The sequence below is a fragment of the Cydia splendana genome, chromosome Z (assembly GCF_910591565.1).
Source record: "Cydia splendana chromosome Z, ilCydSple1.2, whole genome shotgun sequence".
Lineage (NCBI taxonomy): Eukaryota > Metazoa > Arthropoda > Insecta > Lepidoptera > Tortricidae > Cydia > Cydia splendana.
Genome location: NC_085987.1, coordinates 22,212,997 through 22,235,920, shown reverse-complemented (window position 1 = coordinate 22,235,920; position 22,924 = coordinate 22,212,997). Strand labels below are relative to the sequence as shown.

The 22,924-nt window shown below is 37.7% G+C and overlaps 2 protein-coding genes across 2 annotated transcripts; one reads left to right on the top strand and one right to left on the bottom strand.

Annotated features, from left to right (window-relative positions):
- Nucleotides 1-780: 780 nt before the first annotated feature.
- On the bottom strand, nt 781-11,181 carry LOC134805347 (nondiscriminating glutamyl-tRNA synthetase EARS2, mitochondrial). The gene is made up of 6 exons (XM_063778683.1): nt 10,627-11,181; nt 10,122-10,317; nt 4,479-4,693; nt 3,791-3,906; nt 2,875-2,984; nt 781-1,322 (listed from the first exon to the last, which is right to left on the bottom strand). Exons 1-6 carry the CDS (start codon nt 10,968-10,970, stop codon nt 783-785), a joined length of 1,521 nt encoding a protein of 506 aa, XP_063634753.1. The 5' UTR covers nt 10,971-11,181; the 3' UTR covers nt 781-782.
- A 1,007-nt stretch (nt 11,182-12,188) lies between these two features.
- LOC134804862 (DCN1-like protein 1) lies at nt 12,189-22,351 on the top strand. The gene is made up of 3 exons (XM_063778161.1): nt 12,189-12,295; nt 12,448-13,047; nt 21,625-22,351. Exons 1-3 carry the CDS (start codon nt 12,293-12,295, stop codon nt 21,817-21,819), a joined length of 798 nt encoding a protein of 265 aa, XP_063634231.1. The 5' UTR covers nt 12,189-12,292; the 3' UTR covers nt 21,820-22,351.
- Nucleotides 22,352-22,924: the final 573 nt, after the last annotated feature.

Genomic DNA, 22,924 nt, shown 5'->3' with positions numbered 1-22,924 from the left:
CCGATTTTATGGATTATTAATATTTTTGATAGCTAAATAAATAAACAATAATATTGCAATCTCACTTTTACTAAAATATTGACCGTTTTCGAAAAACACGACAAAAACTAAAAAATGCGACTTGAGTCGATTTTTTTGCTCCCGAGTGTATCTGCCTATGTCAAAAATTTAAAGGGCCATATGTACTGTAAAACGTTGTACAATACACGAGCGAAAAGGTAATTCGCAACTCGTGTCGATTTAAAACACTCCCTTCGGTCGTGTTTCATTTTATCGCCACTCGTTACAAATTTCTTACTTTTCGCACTTGTATCGTAATGTACTAATTAAAGTTCCAACTGACCAAAAAGGGTGCTAAACTGGCCAGAACCGGGGCAGAAAGTGGCAGACGCCCTGTATTATTTATTGTAGTGTTCTATACTTATTTTTTACTACTTTTTGATTTCACCCCTCCATCTGCTGTTATCCCATACAATGCACGTTCGACGACGACGATGAACTGTATTAGGTCGACGAAGAACGTGTTAAGGGGCCCACTGATTAACGGTCCGCCGTACGGTAACGGCCTGTCAGTTGTTCGGAATTGTCAAAATTTTGTTCTAACTGACAAGCCGATACCGTCCGGCGGACTGTTAATCAGTGGGCCCCTTTAGAATGATCAGAATCACGATAACTTATTGACAACGCGTTTTTGCGAAAAAAACTGATACTTTTGACCGAATGATAAATTTGCAATGAAATACGCCTAGCAAATCGAGACAAATCAAATAATACACCTGGTATCATTTAATAAATGCTTTTATTCTTAACAAGGATTGCTGTTTACCAAGCAGCTGCATCATTTCAGCCACGCCGGGACCCTCGGCGAGACCGCTGAGAACTGATCTGAGCATTTTCATAAGAATTGGAAACTTTACATTATTTTCGGTACAGAAGTCCCTCAGATTTTGTTTTATATGTATTTGATCATAATTTGATAACGATTCTAAAACGGGTATTAACTTTTCAAGTAGATCCTTATTAATTTCAGCTAGATCAGAATTTGATGGAAGAATCCATAAGAATCCATATTTGTCCGTCACCAGGTCTTCGAGCCTGCTGATCCTGGCGGTCGCCCACTCGAGAACTCCTTTGACATGTTCCTGACTCACGTTCAACTTCTCTTTGGGATACGAACATTTCACTAGTTGTTGTAATGTAGCAACGAGGGCTCTGCATTCATTCTCGTCGCGCAAACGGCGTCTCATCTCAAGTTTGTTGCATTCATCAAGCAAATCTGCATTGAGACGGCTCGGATGTGATGATATTTTTCGTAACTGAAACTAAATTTTGTACAGTCAGCATCAAAAAGATAGTCGCGGCAGACGTAGCCAAATATAATCTACGCGACAGCATTTTTATTTTGACCACTTAGATGGTTGGCAGTCGTCAACTGTGCGTTTCTCCAGAAAAATCCTGCCTCGCACAGCTAGTCTGTGTAGAAAGAGAAGAGTCGTAGAATCTATTGTATCCCAAACATTTCACGACTCTTCTCTTTCCGCACGGACTCTAAACTATGGAATGATCTGTCGCCTGCGGTATTTCCGGACCAATACGACCTTCATACCTTCAAGAAAAGAGCGTATGGGAATACGCTCTTTTCTTGAAGGTATGAAGGTCGTAAGATGGAAATCTTAAATGCCGTCAACGCACTTACAACCTTCCGGTAATCGTTTACCATCAGGCGATTCGTCTGCTCGTTTGCCTAATATATCGTTTAAAAAAATGTCTAACACATTGTCCCTTCGTCTCTTCGAGCAACACGGAAGGGAGGCGGCATTCGCACTATTTCCCCTCTGCCGAGGTACAAGATTAGCGCGTCAATCTAATCTAGCGCGGGTAATAAAACTAGTTGCACTTGGATTTTTCACTAGACCGAGTCGAGACGCGCGCGTGAACACTGCTGCACAAAAATGCCTGTTTGCTCGGTTTTTTGTTATAAAAAGAGGTCGGGGACATCAAATTTACAAAAAGAAAGTGTTACATTTCACATGTAATATTTATTTTTACATATCATACGTTTAATTACATTCAAACACAATTATTATATTTTAGTCTCATGTAATTGTTGGATTTATCGATTTTGCTCGCTCAGTACAAATTGCGGATCGGTCGAGCGACAAATCCGACTTCTCATCTCTCAGAATACAATAACATACTTCAACGAAAATGTGTTAGTGTCCGTAGGTTTGCAAGATTTGTCTTTGACGTGTGTCATTTTCTATGTATTTGTGTCGTCATTACAGATTGGATTTTGTATGTAAGTGTGTGAGAAGTGCGACTGTGTGCACCTTTCCCCCCGCGAAAAATGGCAGAAAGATTTGTACGGTGAGATATCGCTTGGGCCCCTCCCTTCCGATGTGTCGGAAGCCGGTGTTGCTCGAAGCTTCGTCTATCTATTTGATCCTGACTGTACACTTAAATATTTACATAAACTTGTGGGACAAATTGGAACATCATTCAACAATAAGTTTAAATGAGCATGTGCAATGTGTGATGAATTGATGATTTTTTAATGTATCTGTCATAAAATCATCATATCCAGGTAAACGGGTCCATGGGTACAGGCAATTAATGTTAATATTTCCAAAGTTTCAGGATCAATCTTTAAAGTTCTCATATTCTTATGATTAAAGTGTATTTTTTCTAGACATGCGGTATGGTGTAGAGACATGTTCAATAATAAAAAGGAACTATGAAGAAATAATGTCGGATAATTCGGAAACATCCTGTGATTCGCATTTCCCAGCGCGGGATAACCCTAAATCGCCCTAAAAGAAGCCTACAACGCTATTTTATAATTATGGACAAATTGAACAAACGTGAAATATTTACTTCTTCAGCTAGGTCGTCCATTGATTTCAGCCTGATCCCGGCGCCGGGCACGTGGTCGAACCCGCCGCCGGATAGCGTGATGTAGTTCACCAGCGCCAGCGGATACACTCCTGCGAACGAATTCACTTTAAACTTATTTGAAAAAAACCGGCGAAGGGCGTGTCGGGCCAAACAACGCCATAAGGAGAATCCTAACATTTCTAACTTTCATGGGGTACGAGAAAAGCTAAAACCTAGAGTGCCGCCGCGTGTTAGTTAAAAACCGCAGAGAGAGGAACTGCAAGTCTCAAGGATCATCGTGCTAGACAAGACACCCAACGAGTCTTAAGGTTTTGGTCGAAACTCTTCCCTATGAGAAACTTTCGCCGAAACAACTACCTATCGGTACAGTATATACCCGTCGATAAGAATACCGGGCACAACACCTCGGCTCACCGGGGTCTCTCCCAGAAGTCGTCGGTAACGTCAAGGATCTGCTAGGCTTCTTGGTAGAGTTGGGTTAGCGAGAATAGTACTGCCAACCCACCACGCAAAATAGGCGCAATAATATGACGTCGAGTTGCGGAAACCAAGCCCACGAAAACCTATAATCCCCGGCGATAAATATTGCATAACGGACTTTCGGCTATGTACGTAGAACGTTGTCTGTTTCTCTCTCGTCTCGTTGTCTCGTCTCTCCAATATTCTCTTTCTAAAGACCAATGTGCAATATTTATCGCCGGGTACCTACTATCGCGGTACCTACTATATTGTCGTGCCAACCATCAATAACTATAATTAACATGTATGGCTCAAAAATATATGAACTGAAAGACATTTTCTGATACACCAGATACCAATTAATGTAAAAATTTCTAAAACTTGTACCACATCCTAACGTGTTTAGTTTCAGTATAACCAGATCGATTTTACAAACCTTTCCGCCTGTAATCCTCCACCTTTACATCACTTTGCCGTTTGCTCAGCTTGGTACCATCGGCATTCACTATGAGAGGCAAATGACCAAACTCGGGAGGTTTCCATCCAAATGCCCTGCAAAATAGATTTTTGCTAACAGTCTGTTATATCAACGCACAATCATTCAATTTGATTCCTAGGCCACTACAGAACCTTGTCGCTTTAACTACAAAGGTACATGACATACATCACTCGACAAGCATTTTCCTAGAAGATAAACAAATTGATTCATATGTAGTTCTATAGTGGCCTAGGAATCAAATTGGTTGTACGTACACCCCTACCCAACGTACTATCCATACATTGACCAGCCATTGTGAGTCAGTGTACGAAATTCTTTGTGCTTAGCGTAAGGACGGATTTTCGGGGAAAGTATAAGGATACTTTCCCCGAAAATACGCTTGACTAGAATAATTCTGAAAACTAAACATAGCTAAGATTTATATCATTTATATGTAAACACTGTAATCATTATTTTATTACTCTCATTGTCAAACAAAAGAGACTGGACCTGGGTGATGGGTGTAGTACCTAGGTAACTAAAATTATAGAAGCCTCTGCTTAGCAAGAATATATATATAATCATATCTATGGCAGACTTTTGGAACATGTTCAAATGTATTCATTTCACCATAGGTAAAACTTACTTGTAAATTAAAATATGTTTGGTCGTGGAAATCTGCCACTCGACGCCTCTCAGCACATGAGATATTCCCATGAGATGGTCATCAACCACGTTGGCAAAATGATAAGTCGGGAACCCATCAGACTTCATTAACACTGGGTCTCCTTCGTTGATGGACACATCATAGGCAATGCCACCAAAGATCAAATCTTCAAAAAACTGGCATTCGGATGACAGCTGCAGTGCATGTTTAGACATTAGGTATCTATTAGAACGAATAACAATCAATTTATTTTTTAATGATAATTAAATTAACTTCCACATATTATATTATACTATCCAACCAATACCTACATGTAATATCTACTCGATTTAGACAATGTGATAATTATCAAGGACTTTATAGAACTAGGTTTTTCTATAATATATAATATCTTGTAGGCCAATCAAATGAGAATTTTTTGAAGAATTAAAACGATTTACAACTAATCGTTTTAAGACCTTCATTTGGTCTTAAATGTGTGTAATCCGAGTTTGCGCAATACCAGGAGGTGTGCATAAATTTTTGCTCCTTTTCAGTTTTTTGCTTGTAGGATAACTATGCTAGCGAACAAGCATAAATGGGAATGAGACGTTCCCATCTGTGCCCACCCCTTCTAATGGGGTACACCATCATCATTTACATCTCTTCTGCAATCAATGACTCTCTGGTTACTAACAAAACTTCATTAATTGTATTAAAATGTGTAGTCTAAAAAAATTGTGCTCCCTAGATTGACAGCTAATAGATGGTGCTTTTCTATGCTATATGTTTAGTCAACTCACACAACAATCGCAGGATCTCAAACAAGAACTCCACACTTCCATAACGAGTACTTTAGTGAAAAATATAGACGAAAAACTCTCGCCGCTAATAGAAGAAAATAAAAAACTCACATCCAAGATAAAAGCTTTAGAAGAAAAACTGTGCGAACTAGAAAAAAACGAGAAAGAAAACAATATCATACTATTCGGTTTACAAGAAGATGAAAACTCGACGGAAGATTTATTCGAAAAAGTGAAAGAAAAAGTGAAAAATGACTTAAAAATAGAACTTACATTTAACGAGATCAACAAGATACATAGGATTGGCAGAAAAAATGCGGAAAATAAGGCTAAGGGACGACCAGTTAGAGTTTCATTTGTTAGAGAAGCAAGGAAACGACAGATAATGAAGTCAAGAAAACAATTTAAAGACGTATATGCTAGCGAAGACTACCCCAAGGAGATTCAAAACAAGAGAAAAGACTTACAAGGAAAAGTTCAAGAAGAAAGGGAAAAGGGGAATACAGCTTTTATAAACTATGACAAGCTAGTGGTAATAAAAGGGAATAAAGACAACAGGAAAAGGTTGCCTTCAGGATCACCTCAGCAGGAAAGCCAACCAATGAAACTTCTAGCAACATCAGACGGAAGAACAAACAGGGCCAACGCCTTTGACATGATGAGAAGCAGAACAAACTCGCTGTCCAAGACTGCTGAACAACCAACCACAAGCAACCTCTAGCAATTAAATACCAGCCGGAACACACATAATCACACACAATTAAATAAATATATATCAAAGAAAACAAACAAACAACAGCAAGATCAACAAAATGAAAACCAAACAATAAATATAAATAAGAACAAATTCACCAACAAAACACATGATAAAAAAATCAATTCAAATAAGTCACCAGGTATCCCGGTCAGTCTGGCGACTAGCAATGACCAAATCCCCCCAACAAATACTCAGAGCTATTTAAAACTACATGTATGGACGTACAATGTCCGTACACTCATGCATAACTAAAGGCTAGAAGAACTCGAGATTAGTTTAGAAAAGTTGAAATGGCATATCATAGGACTAAGCGAAGTAAGAAGAGAAGGAGAGAGCCTAATGGAATTACAATCCGGACATCTATTCTATTACCATGGAGCACAAAAAGGATTACACGGAGTGGGATTTCTCATAAACAAAGAAATTAAGCCACACATAACAAAGATATCCCATATAACTAACAGAATAATAACCCTAGATCTGGAAATAAATAAGAGAACCTATACTTTCATTCAAGCATATGCACCCACCAGCAGTGCCTCAGACACGGAAGTAGACGCTTTTATGATGAAAATCGAATCTACTTACTGGAGTAGTAAAGCAAATAATAAATACATCATGGGCGACTTCAACAGCCATATTGGACTCCGCAAACCAGGTGAAGAAGATACACTAGGACCATATAATTTTGGCACTAGAAATAAAAGAGGAGATGGACTAATTAACCTGGCACGGACCTTGAATCTCAAAGTAGGAAACACCTTTTTCAACAAAAGACCAAACAGAAGATGGACTTGGGCACACCCTAACCAAACAAATAAAGCCCAAATAGATTTCTTCTTAATAAAGAACAAACACAATGTACAAGACATATCAGTGGTAAGAAACATAGACTTTATATCAGACCATAGACCAGTTGAAATAATAATAAATACAAAGGAAAGCCGAAGAAAGATCTTTCATAGTCAGCAACGCATACAAAGTGACTCTGCAGACGCAGTACACAACACAACAGAAAAGTTATTTACAGACATCGATGTTAGAGGCTGTGAGACAGTACAGAAAAAATACAATATTATTGAAGAAACATTGAAGAAAGCTATAGAACAGTCTACTAAAAGAAAAGAAAACAAAGACACAAACATATACTCCACCGAAACAAAAAGATTCTTAGAACTGAAGACACAATTGCAAGAAAAAGAAAAGAAAACCAGGGCTGATAAAAACAGGCTAAAAGCAGTAAATAAAAGAATAAGAAAACTAACAAAGAGAGACATTGAGAATCAAAAAATGAAAGAAGTAGAAGAGCTACTGGCTTCTAAATGCGCTGTAAAAGGAGCAGAAAGGAAAATGACATTAGGAAAAGAACTCATTTCTAGCATAAACCATAATAGTAAGAAATCTGAAAGTAGAAAAGAGATAGTGGATTCTGCAACAGACTTCTTTAGACAGCTATACTTAAATAAGGAATACGACCCAACAATATATAACAGGAAAACATGCAATGAAGTGGAGCCATTCCTCACGGATGAAATATCGGCAGCAATAAAGAAACTTAAAACCGAGAAAGCAATAGGACCAGATGGGATTTGCAGTGAAATTCTAAAATACTCAAGCTACGAATTACACAAAGTCATTACTTACATGTTCAATGAAATAATAAAGAACGAAATAATACCCGAACAATGGAATATTTCCAACATTACTATCCTACATAAAAAAGGAAACAAAGACGATCTAGATAACTACAGACCTATAAGTATCATATCCTGCGTCTATAAACTATTCATGACAGTGATGACCAAAAGAATACAAAATACACTAGAAGAACACCAGCCAGTGGAACAAGCTGGATTTCGGTCAAATTACAGCACAATGGATCATCTACATACGCTTAACCAACTTATAGAGAGAGGCACAGAGTACCAAAATAAAGATATATACATTGCGTTTATAGATTTTACAAAGGCCTTCGACTCGATAGAACATACATTTCTATTCAAAACACTTGAAGAACAGGGCCTAGAGGTAAAATATGTCAACATACTAAAACGGATATACCAACATAGCAAGGCCAGAATAAAAACCGATAAATATGGTGAGCCATTCTGGTTGCAAAAAGGCGTAAAGCAAGGAGACCCTATCTCTCCGACATTGTTCAACGCATGCCTGGAGGCCATCTTTAAAGTACTGGAATGGGAAAACAAAGGTATAAATATCAATGGGAAGTACATAAATAACCTACGATTTGCGGATGACGTCTTAATTGTGGCCGAAAAACCAAAAATACTGGAGGAAATGATCTTGGAATTTGACACAGCATGCAAGGAAGCAGGTTTAGCAATGAACATGAAAAAATGCAAAATTATTACTAACGGAGATAAAATACCAATAAAGCTTGGAAGAAACAATATGGAATATGCTGAAGATTTCACATACCTGGGACAAATGGTTTCCTTCAAAGACAGACTCGACAAGGAAGTAGACTACAGAATTAGCAGAGCGTGGAAAAAATACTGGTCTCTAAAATCAATTCTAAAGAGTGACATGTCGATGGCCATTAAGAAAAAAGTATTTGATACTGCTGTCCTACCTACCTTAACCTACGGTGCCCAAACCTGGAGCCCCATCAAGAAACACACACATAAACTGAAAATTTGTCAAAGGGCAATGGAACGGTCCATGTTAAAAATTAAAATTAAAGACAGAATCAGAAATGACACTATAAGAGAGAAAACTGGGGTAAAAGATGTAATACATACAATAAAAAAGCGTAAATGGGCCTGGGCTGGCCATATATGTCGTACTACAGATAACCGGTGGACCAAACATGTCACAGAATGGTTACTAATAGACACACCGAGAAAACAGAAAAAACCGAATACAAGATGGAGAGATGAGCTAAGAAATTTCGACAGATATTGGTGGAGAACAGCACAGAATAGGAAGGAATGGGAGACACTGGGGGAGGCCTTTTCCGCACACGCGGCATGCAAATGAACAAAATAAATTGAAAAACAAATAAAATTTAATTAATAAATGTAACAACAATGAAAGTGTAAAAATAACAAAAACGCATGAAATAAAGGCTATTACTACTATTACTATGTTTAGTAGTAACTGAACTTTAAAATGTGATCTTTTGATAACCAGATAATGTATGGAGACTACAGGGGGCTTACCGCGAAAACCGAAATTCGCAAATTGCGGGGATCATTCTCTTTTACTCCAATGAAGGCGTAATAAGAGTGATAGAGAAAGATGCCCGCAATTTGCGAACATCGATTTTCGCGGTTGTAGCCCAGAGCTGTACAACACCATCATCTACATCAGCTGTCAAATTCGAAGCACGAATTTGTCTTAGACTATACAGTATATGTATATAGTATACAGGGTGTCCCTAGCCATTGGACAAAGCCGAAATGTACATATGCATTAGGGTATTTAGAACCAGTATACAAAGTATCATAACAATTGGTGTAGCGGTTACAAAGAAATTAACAAATTACGATTTTTTTACTTTGGAGCAACCTGTATCGTCGTTGAGAATGCCAAATCCGTTATGTGCACGATTTTTGATTGACAAATAGTTACCTAGCAACAAAATACATAAGGTATTAATTAATTTGATTAAAATCGCGCACATACCGTATTTGGCATTCTCAACGATGATGTGTTAGTAGCTCCTGAGGTAATAAATAGTATGAAACCTTCTTCGACCGCTTTGATTATCTTTTTTATTTATGACATTAATAAGATTCGGACTTTTGACAAATGTCATCATTGCCGCACATTTTCAAACAAATAGTCAAAAGCACTGCCAATGATTAATACAGTATGTTTCTTTTTGTTGTCGAGTATTGGAAATAACTTTGGTTTGATAATTTATTTTTTTATCTTTTATTCTAATTTAAAAAATGTTACCGTTAGAGCATTTCTTAGAAGTAACCCTACGTGGGATTTCAGGGTTTGTCCAATGGCTAAGGTCACCCTGAATTTTCAAATATTTCATTTATCAAATATTTATTTATACAATCAATTTTTTTTGGTTACTAGTAAGCAAGCATTATTAGCCAGACAAACCTTGAATCTGATACAGTTTGGAGTACCTGCATTCAATTTTTCCATTACTTCTCCAAATGATAGATTACGACATCTGTTATCATACTTTGGTATACTATGTGTTCTCATTGCATCTCTACGCAGTAAATTTAATCTACGTTCTGTACAGAAACATCTATATGCTGTACCATTGTCAAGGAGTTTACTGATGTATTTCCTGTAACAAATGCAATAATATTATAAAATTAAGTAGGGATTTTTGAAAGTGTTTGTATATGTATATTAAATTTGCTATACAGGAAATAGGCAAAATTGTAACACCTTGATTATTTTTAAATATTCAAGTTATTGTACGGTGTGTGTGTGTGTGTGTGTTTGTGAGTTTGTAATAATTTTATCTAGCATAGTACAGCAAAATCTTGATATACCTATAATAATTATTCTTGAAAAATAACAATCTCTTAATTGAACTCTGTTTTTCGCGTGTACTCTTTATTTAACTGAATAAAATATTAAACATACTTACTGGTATATATCTAGTCTTTCGCTTTGAATATATGGGCCACATTGACCACCAATGCTCGGACCCTCATCACATTGAATGCCAGCCCATTGTAAATCTTGGATTAGAGCATTAATAGAGCCTTCTACTTTCCGTGTCTGATCAGTGTCCTCTATTCGAAGAATAAGTGAACCTTTGTGTGATTTTGCAAATAATTTGTTATATAGAGCAGTGCGTAACCCACCTAAATGAAGGTAGCCAGTAGGACTTGGTGCAAATCTGACTCTAGGGGTTTTGGATGTCAGATAACGGTGAGTTAACATAAAATACGGGATGGGTGTTAGGAGCTTCATAGTTGTATACAACATGCGTAGCTGTAGGTTATTTTTTTGTTTTCAATCACAATTTACAATTCTGTGTAATGTAGAGAATTCCTAGCTTTCTTTGCTGTTCGGAATGTGTTTTTTTGCACCAGTTACATGAACACCCTGCAACCGGCAGTGTCCTATTATTATACTACTATTTGCCGGCAGCAACTTTGACATGCGAAGTTTGTTCCGTTCGCTCACGAGAATATTATTCCTCAAGCGTTTTAAACTCTTCGTTTTGCTGGAAGATATATGTAATAAATATTATTAAGTCCCAAATTCTCAACTACAAAAATGAAAATGAGCCTAAATGACAGATAATGACAATGACATGTTTCAAAGCTTATTTACATTCGCGGCTCGGCTTGCGGCTCGTCTCGTGTTCGCCTCGAGCTCGTCGAGCTAATGATTACACTCTCGCCCAGGCTCGACTCTTCGCTCGTCTCGTGTCTCGGCCACAGCTCGTAAGCTCGTCGAGCTCGATTTTAAACACAAACGGCACGGTATAAGGTTTGTAACAAAAAGACAGCCGAACGCGAATGTAAACAGCAAGCACGCGTCCCGCGCGAGCACATCGCTAACCCCTTTGACTCGTGCCCAAAAAACCGCTCATCCACGCGAGCCAGGCGAGTGCGAAACGAGCCACGAGCCCACCGCTTACACTCGCGTCTCGTGGCTCGGCTCGGCTCGTGGCTCGCACGCGAATGTAAAGCGCGCGTCAGACTTTTTTTTGTTTTCTTCAGCCCGCTCCACACTCGTACGCGAATCGTTCACCTAAAGGGCTGTATAATACTCGGGTATAATAGATGTAACAGGATGTGACAATCTGACAATATGTCTTCGATTTGATCCAAAGAATACAATACTCGCTAGGATTTGATCATGATTCTGTTTCGATTTTTAGGGCTTTTACATTTACCTTTTACCAGACACTTTCTTTCTGTTGAGGGTGATAGCGACAGATCGCATCGCTCTTAGCACTTAGCAGAAAAATGGCAAAACTGGTCTGCCAAAATGTAGAATGTATAGTCTATCAAGCCATTTCCGTCAGTAGAAAAAAGCGGCATATTTAAAAAAATGTAGGCGCGAAGGGTTATCGTTCCATATGAAATTTGAATTTCGCGCCTTTTACTACTGACAAAGTTGTTTGACAAACTATAATACAAAATCCGGATAGTTCGGTTCGTGTGTTAATACTTTTTTATTGCACAACTTTGTCTTTGGTTAAAGGATGAAAGCAGAAAAAAAACGGATACCACTATGGTACCGATGTCGAAATAACAGTGAAAGTCATTGTTAGAATTACCAAAAATCATACTAAAATGGTAAGCATCATTTCCTTATAGCTTTTTATAAAGGTATTCCATGTCAATATTTCAATTAGGAGTAAATTTTGACCAATACTGACGCCAAAACAAGGCACCTGAGACAACATCTAGACTAAGGTTATGACATTACCTATTGCGTTTTCTTTCAGAATAAATTAAAATCATCACAGAGAGACAAAGTCAAGAAATTCGTCGCATTTACTCAAACTAGCGAGAGCACTGCGATTTATTGCCTTACTCAGAATGATTGGAAACTGGACCTGGCTAGTGATAACTATTTTCAGAACCCAGATGCGTACTACAAGGATCCCATTAAGACTGCAGTAGACAGAAAAAAGTTGGAACTCTTATTTAACAAGTACAAAGATCAACAAGAGAATGATAAGATCACAGTGGATGGAGTCATGAAATTTCTAGAAGATTTAAACCTTAGTCCTGAATCTATATTAGTACTTATTATTGCATGGAAATGTAAAGCTGCAGTCCAGTGTGAGTTCTCCAAAGACGAGTTCCTGACTGGACTGATGGAGCTGGGAGCAGACAGTATAGACAAATTAAAAACAAAACTAGCTACCCTTGAAACAGAAATTAAAGATCCTAATAAATTTAAAGATTTCTACCACTTCACTTTTAACTATGCCAAAAACCCAGGGCAAAAGGGATTGGAGTTAGATATGGCAATAGCATATTGGAATATAGTGCTTCGTGGAAGGTTTAAATTCCTAGATGCTTGGTGCAAGTTTCTTACGGTATGTGTTTCTACACAAACAGTTTTATTTCTGGTTGTATTACTTGTATACAAATTGATACTTTGTAAATTGCCAATACCCATTTACTCATGCTACACAGTTTATGGTTCTGATTATAATTTGGTGCTGGGTCCTAGTTGTTGATATTATTATTTTTAATCACTTTAAAACCAATACTTCTTGCAAGGTACAAATATAATTAAAAGTAGTGATTAAAAGATTTTTTGACATATGTATTGAAAATGGGCTTTATAAGCAATTATTACTATGACATATCAATATTAGGTGGACTGATACGGTCTAGTATGTTAATACTGGCATGACACTTTCAACATACCTAAGTCTTTTTCATACTCTTATCTGTTAAATTAATTTTATTTTTCATCCATAAGGATTGTCCCACTCAGTTGCAAATTTTGACAGTCTCATATACTTAATAAAGTCCTTATTTTAAGTGGTAATCATATATTGCTGGGTGTAAAGGGCCTACTACATGATTGAAAACCACCAAGGTTGCAGTGGTTGGAAGCTTGCTTAACAGTTGTGTAGTGGGTACTTAAATTTGAGTCACCCACTGTGCCGCTCACCAACTTTATGGATAGGAAGTACAATCTGCAATAAAAACTTGCACCTAATAAATTTATGACAGGTACTTTAACTAAGTTATCTTACAACATGCATTGAAATGAAAAGCAAATTTCAGATGTATGCTGATGCATGATCAAATCAAAATTCGTTTTGGAAATTATTCATAATAGTACTAATGTTTGAGTTAATTACACTACAAGTGACTGGGCAAAATTATTTGTATATAACCTAGGCCGCACAAGGAATGTTCTCTTAACGTTATTAGACATTTCATAAAAATACACCTGACATACTATTTTATTTGTGGCTTTTTTAACCCGTGGAGCGCCCTACTGTCGCACGTGTGCTGGTAACTAGTATAGGAGTTCCATACTACGATAATTCTGGGGCGCTCCACGGGTTAATGAAGAGAGCCCTTGCATTTATTTGAAGCATAAGGACCCGTTTCTGATGGAAAGCACCATTCAAATATGTTTGCAGTCAAAAGATAAAGTTAAATGCTTATGATTTTGTAGATCCATCCTATTTGACTTGAAATATATAAAGATTTCCAAGACACATAATCATAAATTGAATAATACCTTATTTTAAGTAGCTAAACATTATACAACATAAAACAACATACTTTTCCTAACTATAAGATAAAATTGTTCCTGCAGGTGCGAATGCTAGCTACATTTTTTTTATCATAATGATATTTAATTTTCATTGCTTAGCGAGTGATGTATTAGATTTATATGTATACTGGTAACAAGCAGCGAAGTATGATTATAAAATGTGAAGTAATAAGCATATACAGCACTGATAGTGATAAAATATTTGCATTTAAGTGATTCATGGTCATATATTTATCCGCACTGGCAACCTATATATGAATAACATTACTTCTAAATGAGCCCTTTGTAATAAGGTAACTTGTTTTCCTCTGGGGGGAGGGGGGACCTCAGGTGAAGACAAGAGGTATCTAAAGGACAATATTTATTAATAATCAACTTCTACAGTAATCTGCTCTACTATGATAAACTGTTTGTGCAGCTATTATTTTAAAAACAAACATGTTTGCCTGCTATGCAACTGCCATACTGCCTTTTGTGTACTAAAAATATAAAAAATGTATACTGTATTCATTTTTACCCAACTTAATACCAGTGTTGGGCAAAATGTAATCTAACTACTGATTACTAACTACAACTACATTTTGTAGTTAGTAATCGTGATTATTGATTACAGGAAGTAACCGTTAAAAGTAGTTAACATTTTTGATTACAAACTACTAATTGTAGTTGCAATCACGGTTACGTGATTACTTTTTCTAACTACTTATCTATCAGAGAATTCAGCAGAGATTGGCATTTCGTAATTGTTTCCTAATAGGTTTCAGGAAGAAGATTACAAAAATGATGACCATTTTTTAATCCAAGATGGCGGCCCTGCACTTTGCATAAAAGTTGCCATGGATATAGTTTTAAAGGTTTTAGGGGGCGCAGATTTCGAAAATGATGACTGTTTTGGAATCCAAGATGTCTGCCGTGCACTTTTACATAAAAGTCGTCATGGGTGTCGTTTTATAGGTTTCAGGGAGTGCAGAATTCGAAAATGATGACAGTTTTGGATTCCAACATGTCTGCCGTGCACATTGACATAAAAGTCGTCATGGGTGTCGTTTTATAGGTTTCAGGGAGTGCCGGTTTCAAAAATGATGACAGTTTTAGAATCCAACATGTCTGCCGTGTACTTTGACATAAAAGTCGTCATGGGTGTCGTTTTATAGGTTTCAGGGAGAGCCGGTTTCGAAAATGATGACAGTTTTGGAATCCAACATGTCTGTCGTGCACATTGACATAAAAGTCGTCATGGGTGTCGTTTTATAGGTTTCAGGGAGTGCAGAATTCGAAAATGATGACAGTTTTGGAATCCAACATGTCTGCCGTGCACTTTGACATAAAAGTCGTCATGGCTGTCGTTTTATAGGTTTCAGGGAGTACCGGTTTCGAAAATGATGACAGTTTTGGAATCCAACATGTCTGCCGTGCACTTTGACATAAAAGTCGTCATGGCTGTCGTTTTATAGGTTTCAGGGAGTGCCGGTTTCGAAAATGATGACAGTTTTGGAATCCAACATGTCTGCCGTGCACTTTGACATAAAAGTCGTCATGGGTGTCGTTTTATAGGTTTCAGGGAGTGCCGGTTCCGAAAATGATGACAGTTTTGGAATCCAACATGTATGTCGTGCACTTTGACATAAAAGTCGTCATGGGTGTCGTTTTATAGGTTTCAGGGAGTGCACAATTCGAAAATGATGACAGTTTTGGATTCCAACATGTCTGCCGTGCACTTTGACATAAAAGTCGTCATGGGTGTCGTTTTATAGATTACAGGGAGTGCAGAATTAAAAAATGATGACAGTTTTGGATTCCAACATGTCTGCCTTGCACTTTGACATAAAAGTCGTCATGGGTGTCGTTTTATAGGTTTCAGGGAGTGCAGAATTCGAAAATGATGACTGTTTTGGAATCCAAGATGTCTGCCGTGCACTTTGACATTAAAGTCATCATGGGTATTTTCCAATAACTTTTTAATTGTTAAGGTTTTTTTTTTTTCATTGCAGAGTAAGTATAATCTGCAGCATGTTAGTGTCTTAACAATTACATAGTGGTCGTATTTAAAAACATATAAGACTCAGAACGTTGAACAATAAATGACGATTTCTTTTGAATTACATGTTCTATTTTTATTATAATCCACATTTTTCTTATAAAAAGTAGGCAACTAGTTTGGCGAGGGATTGGCACCCCCTAAAACCTATATCATCATTTTCGCGTTCTGCACTCCTTGAAACCTATAAAACGACACCCATGATGACTTTTATGTCAAAGTGCACGGCAGACATGTTGGAATCCAAAACTGTCATCATTTACGAGTTCTGCACTCCCTGAAACCTATAAAACGACACCCTTGACGACTTTTATGTCAAAGTGCACGGCAGACATGTTGGATTCTAAAACTGTCATCATTTTCGAAACCGGCACTCCCTCAAACCTATAAAACGACACCCATGATGACTTTTATGTCAAAGTGCACGGCAGATATGTTCGATTCCAAAACTGTCATCATTTTCGAAACCGACACTCCCTGAAACCTATAAAACGTACACCCATGACGACTTTTATGTCAAAGTACACGGCAGACATGTTGGATTCCAAAACTGTCATCATTTTTGAAACCGGCACTCCCTGAAACCTATAAAACGACACCCATGACGACTTTTATGTCAAAGTGCACGACATACATGTTGGATTCCAAAACTGTCATCATTTTCGAATTCTGCACTCCCTGAAACCTATAAAACGACACCCATGACGACTTTTATGTCAAAGTGCACGGCAGACATGTTGGATTCCAAAACTGTCATCATTTTTGAATTCTGCACTCCCTGAAACCTATAAAACGACACCCATGACGACTTTTATGTCAAAGTGCGCGGCAGACATGTTGGATTCCAAAACTGTTATCATTTTCGAAACCGACACTCCCTGAAACCTATAAAACGTACACCTATGACGACTTTTATGTCAAAGTACACGGCAGACATGTTGGATTCTAAAACTGTCATCATTTTTGAAACCGGCACTCCCTGAAACCTATAAAACGACACCCATGACGACTTTTATGTCAAAGTGCACGGCAGACATGTTGGATTCCAAAACTGTCATCATTTTTGAATTCTGCACTCCCTGAAACCTATAAAACGACACCCATGACGACTTTTATGTCAAAGTGCACGGCAGACATGTTGGATTCCAAAACTGTCATCATTTTCGAATTCTGCACTCCCTGAAACCTATAAAACGACGCCCATGATGACTTTTATGACATGGTGCAAAATCAAAAATAGTCCTTATTTTACTGTCATACTTAATACAGTTTCTCACAGAAAGTGTCTTTATGTCAAGGACAAGAAAGATCAAAATGATTTTTACATGGATGTATTAAAGTAGTTAGTAGTTATAACTACTCGGTTACAGTAATCAGATTAACGACTACTTTATGTAACCTGATTATTGTAGTTAGGTTACATGTAGTTATGACTACTTGTAGTTAACTACTTTTAGTCGTAATAAGTAGTTAGATTACAAATAGTAGTTAACTGCGCCCTACACTGCTGAATACTATGGGCATAGCTTAATTTTAACAGATAATAGGCTCCTTGTATGCAATCATTGTTTTCACCAGACATATGTGTTAGGCGACAATGTCTCGTTTTCTTGAGTGTAGCTGCCAATAGCCACATAAGAAACTGGACGTAGTCATCTAATAGAAAAAAAATATTTGGTGTCAAAATAAGACTTAACCTACAAATACATCTTATTCTAATACATACTAACACCAAAATGGATGCCACTCAGCATTTGTCGATGGCTAACACGGTCCATTGTCCGCTGAAAACAGTGGACATATAAAAGTAAAAGCGTCTTAAGTCTATGGATTTGTTTAATAACCCAAGACCTATAATATTTGTATTAAACAGAGCTATAGACCTCACTGCCTCTGTGAGCTATACACCCGTGACCGAAGAAATGTGAAGAAAAATACGGAATACATGTTTGGTTTCTCCACTCAATAACTTTACGAATTTTCATAATATCCTGAAGAAAATAGTATCAAACCAAACTAGTAATATAACCTATTGAAAAACACCAAATTTTTATTTGTTTCAGTTTGCAAAACTCCCTGCTTTTTAAGAATAGACAAAAAAAAGTTTGGAAAAATTACAGTAAGTTTTATTTTATAAATTCATTTTCTTTAAAAAAAATTTTGGAAAAATATGTAATTTATATTATTGGATTTTCATCGATTTCATTAACTTCCTAAGATAATTTAGTTGTACAACGTCCCATTCCTCTGGCAAAGCCACTTCAGGTCCTGGTGGTGCAGGATCTTGGTTCCGAACCTTCCTTTTTTGACAGTCCCGCACATGTTTGATGGAATAGGGATCCAGCGTAAGAGCTGTTTAATTCATTATGGCGATGTCAACTTCGGGAGGGTAGGTCCGGATGATCCTTGTGATATGACAAGGGACATTGTTCTGCATCAGAAGGAACCCCTCGTCAAAAACAAGCGTAAAGTAACGGAGGATGTCAGTATTGTACCTTGCCGCTGACAATGTGCAGTCGTGGGTCCCTCCAAGCACGAGAAGAATCTCGGTGCCGCCATCGATGGAAATGTTTGCCCACATCGTTAAAGAACCTCCATCATAGCCTCTGATGCAGCACTGCAAACAATGGTTTCGGAGACTCAACTACACACGCCTTCTTCGGTCACAGTTACTTAAACACATACAGTACTCGTCAAATAAAGGAACTGGGATCCGATGTTTTTCAGAATTTATCTATCGTGGTGTTATACAGTAAGGGGTCATGCATTAATTACATCACACGTTCAGGGTGGAGAGGGGTCAAGAAAATATGACATGTTGAGACACCGGAGGGGGAATCACTAACTTTGTGACGTCACTTTAAATTATTTAATTCGCTGTGCAGTTAAATAACAAATTTTCGGAACAATAATCATTTTTATTCGTTTAATTTTCTTTTCTAATCAGTTTTGGGTTATAAAATTACTAATATTAATTTTTCAAAAATATTTTGTTACAATATTAATAATAGGTACAACCTACTTAATTCGATTTGCCGATTTCGTTTAAAAAATGTAACGTCACACCAGAGGGGGAGGGCTTTGCCAAATGTGACACTGAGGGGGGAGGGTCAAAAAACCTAGCAATTCGTGTGATGTAATTAATGGATGACTCCTAAGTGCCCCAACTTGAGTACATGAGTACACACGTCGCCATACTAGCTATATAGAAAAGTGCATACTTATGTTAGGGTGTAGGGGTAGGTGTTACACCAACTGTACAATACCTTGGCAGCAATTTGGGCCTAGTAGCAGGTTTTTTTGGAGTCAGGTCATCTTTCCAAGGTCATCTCCTAAATTTCCACTCATTGGCATTCATTATTTGCACCTGGCAAAGCTGTAGCTAAACTGCAAATCCTGGAAGGTGGCGTTTTCGAAGAGCTGTCGTGCACCACGATGATCAGTTCTTAGTCTTCGAGTAAAGGTCCTACTTTCTCTAAAACTCCCATACGCTTTATAAACTGCTGACTAGTTAAAACGACAATAGATCAACGTCCGAGTCCGGAACGCGGCGTTTTTGGAGGAATAACAATATCTTAAGAAATTAATAAAATCGATGAAAAAATTATTACCATGTTTATAGTCCTGCGATGGTAACTTTAATTACTGATTTTCTAAAATGAAATCTTTTGTTAAAGGAAATGTATTTGTAAAATAATAATCACTGTAATTTTTCCTACGTTTTTTTTTGTCTATTCATGTAAAACGGGGATTTTTCAGTTGTGAAACCTTAAACAAATAAAATTTATTTTATTTAGATGTACTCCATTTTGGATTTTGAGGGCCTATAAATCCCGGTCTTTTGATAGGCTTGCGTGGGAATATAGATCCAACACGTAGAGGCCCCTTGGAGAGCTTTAATGTCATGTAGAACTTATTTAGATTATTATTATCAGCATTCCATTGATATACTAATTTCTTTGAATGAAAATTGAAAATGAAAATTAGAAAATTTATTGAGCGAGAAGCCAAAAATGTAAAGTACTTCCATTTCTTTGTTTTTGAGTGTAGCTGTAGACCTTGCGGAGCCATGGTCGCTATTTTGAATATTTCCAAAACTATCCCGATAACTTTTTGAAATATAATTATAGAACTTATTTTTAACGAAGTGGGAATGCATTTACGCACGGTGTGCGGGACTCGCCGCTCCTTTCCCCTCTCCTGGCAAGATGGGGGGAGGGGGGAGAGAGAGAATTTGGCCCTACTTACTTACTTTTATTATATTGTCCACAGAAGTGACCATTTTCTATAATGTGTTGTAGCCATTTTTACCCAAGCTGAAACGGAACCTTTATTCTTAAGAGTAATATAAGTAAAGGAAAAGTGGTAACTCCATACATTAGTTTTCTTACCAAAACGCGAGTTATTTCGTAATAGACATCTAACGTCAAGTAGTGGAACTATCAGTACCGCTACTTGACACCAGATGTCCAAGTGTCGCTGACATCTGACGAAAAATGTACTACTAAAACAATTTACAACTAATATTATAAGCAGAAGGAGTTGAAAATAGACTTTTATAATATTAGCTGAAAATTGTTGAGCATTAGAGTTTTCGTTCACCGCGTACTGATAAATTCCGCTACTTGACGCTAGATGTCGACTACGAAATCGCACAACTCGCGTTTTGGTAAGAAAACTGATGTATGGAGTTACCATCACTCTTTATTTATACATATTACTCAATGCTTTAAGTCAATTGTAAAACATAAAAACAATATGAATCTATTTAGTTATATAGCGGTGGGTTTTTGCTCCCATAGTGTACAAAAATAAGATGAAATGTTGTCTTATTCAAATTACACTGGGTTTGTGCATAAAATGTAAGGAGCCATATAAGCAGTAGGTAGGCTAACAACATGTACCTAACCTAACGCTAATTACGATAATTATGATTATTTTTGATTTTTCGTAATGTATATTAGGCGTTGTAAGGACCTACCGGCGCCGGTTGTGTACCTGCCTCCTCATAAACCCTTTCGAGAATATTTTTTTTTAATGAGTAAGGTTTACTCGGGTAATTCCGAATGTCGAAAACTGTCGGATAATTCCGAAAGAGCCTTTTATTATGATGGAATTAAGGGTGATTTTCATCTGAATTTCGGAATTATCCGACATTCGGTAATACCCGAATACACCTTAACCCCTGGAGCGCCCCAAAATTACCGTAGTATGGAACTCCTATACTAGTTACCAGCACACGTGTCTGTTTAGGGCGCTCCACGGGTTAATTAATGATTCATACTTTATCATGACCATAAAAACTAATATTTTACAAAATATGCAATGTTTCAGGAACACCATAAAAGGTCAATTCCCAAGGACACGTGGAATCTACTTTTAGATTTCGCCACGCAAATCGACGACGGCATGAGCAACTATGATGCCGAGGGAGCCTGGCCAGTACTAATAGACGACTTCGTGGAGTGGTGCCAGAAGCAGGGCCTCACCGCCGAGGGGCTGAAGGCGCTGGAGCCGGCGTCCGGCTAGCTGGCGCCGCCCGCCTGCGAGCAGCCCGCGCCCGCGTGGCGCCCGAGCCCGAGCCCGAGCCCGCGCCAGCGCCAGCGCACGCGCCTCGCCCGCTCGCGCGCGCTGGCAGCCTCCGTCGCCCTGCTGCTGCTCCGCCTGCTCCTCTACCTTCTGGACATTTGTCCCATAGAGTGGATCGCGGTTGTTATGGTATTCGATTTCTGTGGCTAATACGATGCAATTGTAAATTATTCCAAAAAGATATTTTATATTACATTTATAGATGATTGTCCCGGTTAAAAAAACGTTTAAGATGTTTACTATGTAATCTAGTAAATTAGATCTAAAACAGTAGAGAAACTGTCATAAGAGTTATAATATAAACACTCTTTCGTATACAGCTCTCTTGAAGTAGATACGAAGGTACGCCTATTTGCCATTGGGTGTGTGTAGATTCACGCATTATCATAACTATCGTAAGGTTTGTCAATATTGATTTTGTTTTTTATGACTAATACTGGTTGTATTAAAACTGAAAACTTATTGACTTTGTTACTATATGTATAGTATTTTTTTCTAAATAGGGTTGGTAACTAATTCATAATCGTTGAAGACAGTTGTGATAATATAGGTATTCATACAATATTAGATAAATATTACAACGTAGGACACTGATGGAAGCCTGTGTATATACATAGTATAAGTCCGCATTGTCTCCGCGCCCGTTTTGGTTCCGGTCCTGGCGGGGAGGACTGGTATGATCTCCCTGGGACACCCTCCTGCAAGGAACAATAAGCACTGGCCACGCGCGCATGCCGAGGTCCTCGGGCTGCCTAGCCTCCTAGCTGCCTGGCCTGGTGTTCACTATCTAATATGCAATAACATTGAGATCTAAATGTGTCTCTTAGTAATTACTACACTGAAAGGATACATTTTTAAAATGTTATAATATAAATATTATTATTGTGTATATGTATTTTATGTGTTATGTCATTATGTGTCATTCTCGTTTTATCCTATTTCTCTAAAATAGTTCAGGTCGACTCATTAGATAGCTAACTTGATTATATTTCTGGGCCTCTGTAGTACTTATTGCAATGACAATCAAAATGAAAGACATGAGGAA

Excerpts from the sequence above, each read along its gene's own strand:
- LOC134804862 (XM_063778161.1), top strand. Across the intron at positions 13,048-21,624 it reads CTTGGTGCAAGTTTCTTACG|GAACACCATAAAAGGTCAAT; the intron begins GTATGTGTTTCT and ends GCAATGTTTCAG.
- LOC134805347 (XM_063778683.1), bottom strand. The coding sequence starts at position 10,970 with ATGTTGTATACAACTATGAAGCTCCTAACACCCATCCCGTATTTTATG. Across the intron at positions 4,694-10,121 it reads CAAACTGTATCAGATTCAAG|CTGTCATCCGAATGCCAGTT; the intron begins GTTTGTCTGGCT and ends CATGCACTGCAG. Across the intron at positions 3,907-4,478 it reads AAACATATTTTAATTTACAA|GGCATTTGGATGGAAACCTC; the intron begins GTAAGTTTTACC and ends TCTATTTTGCAG.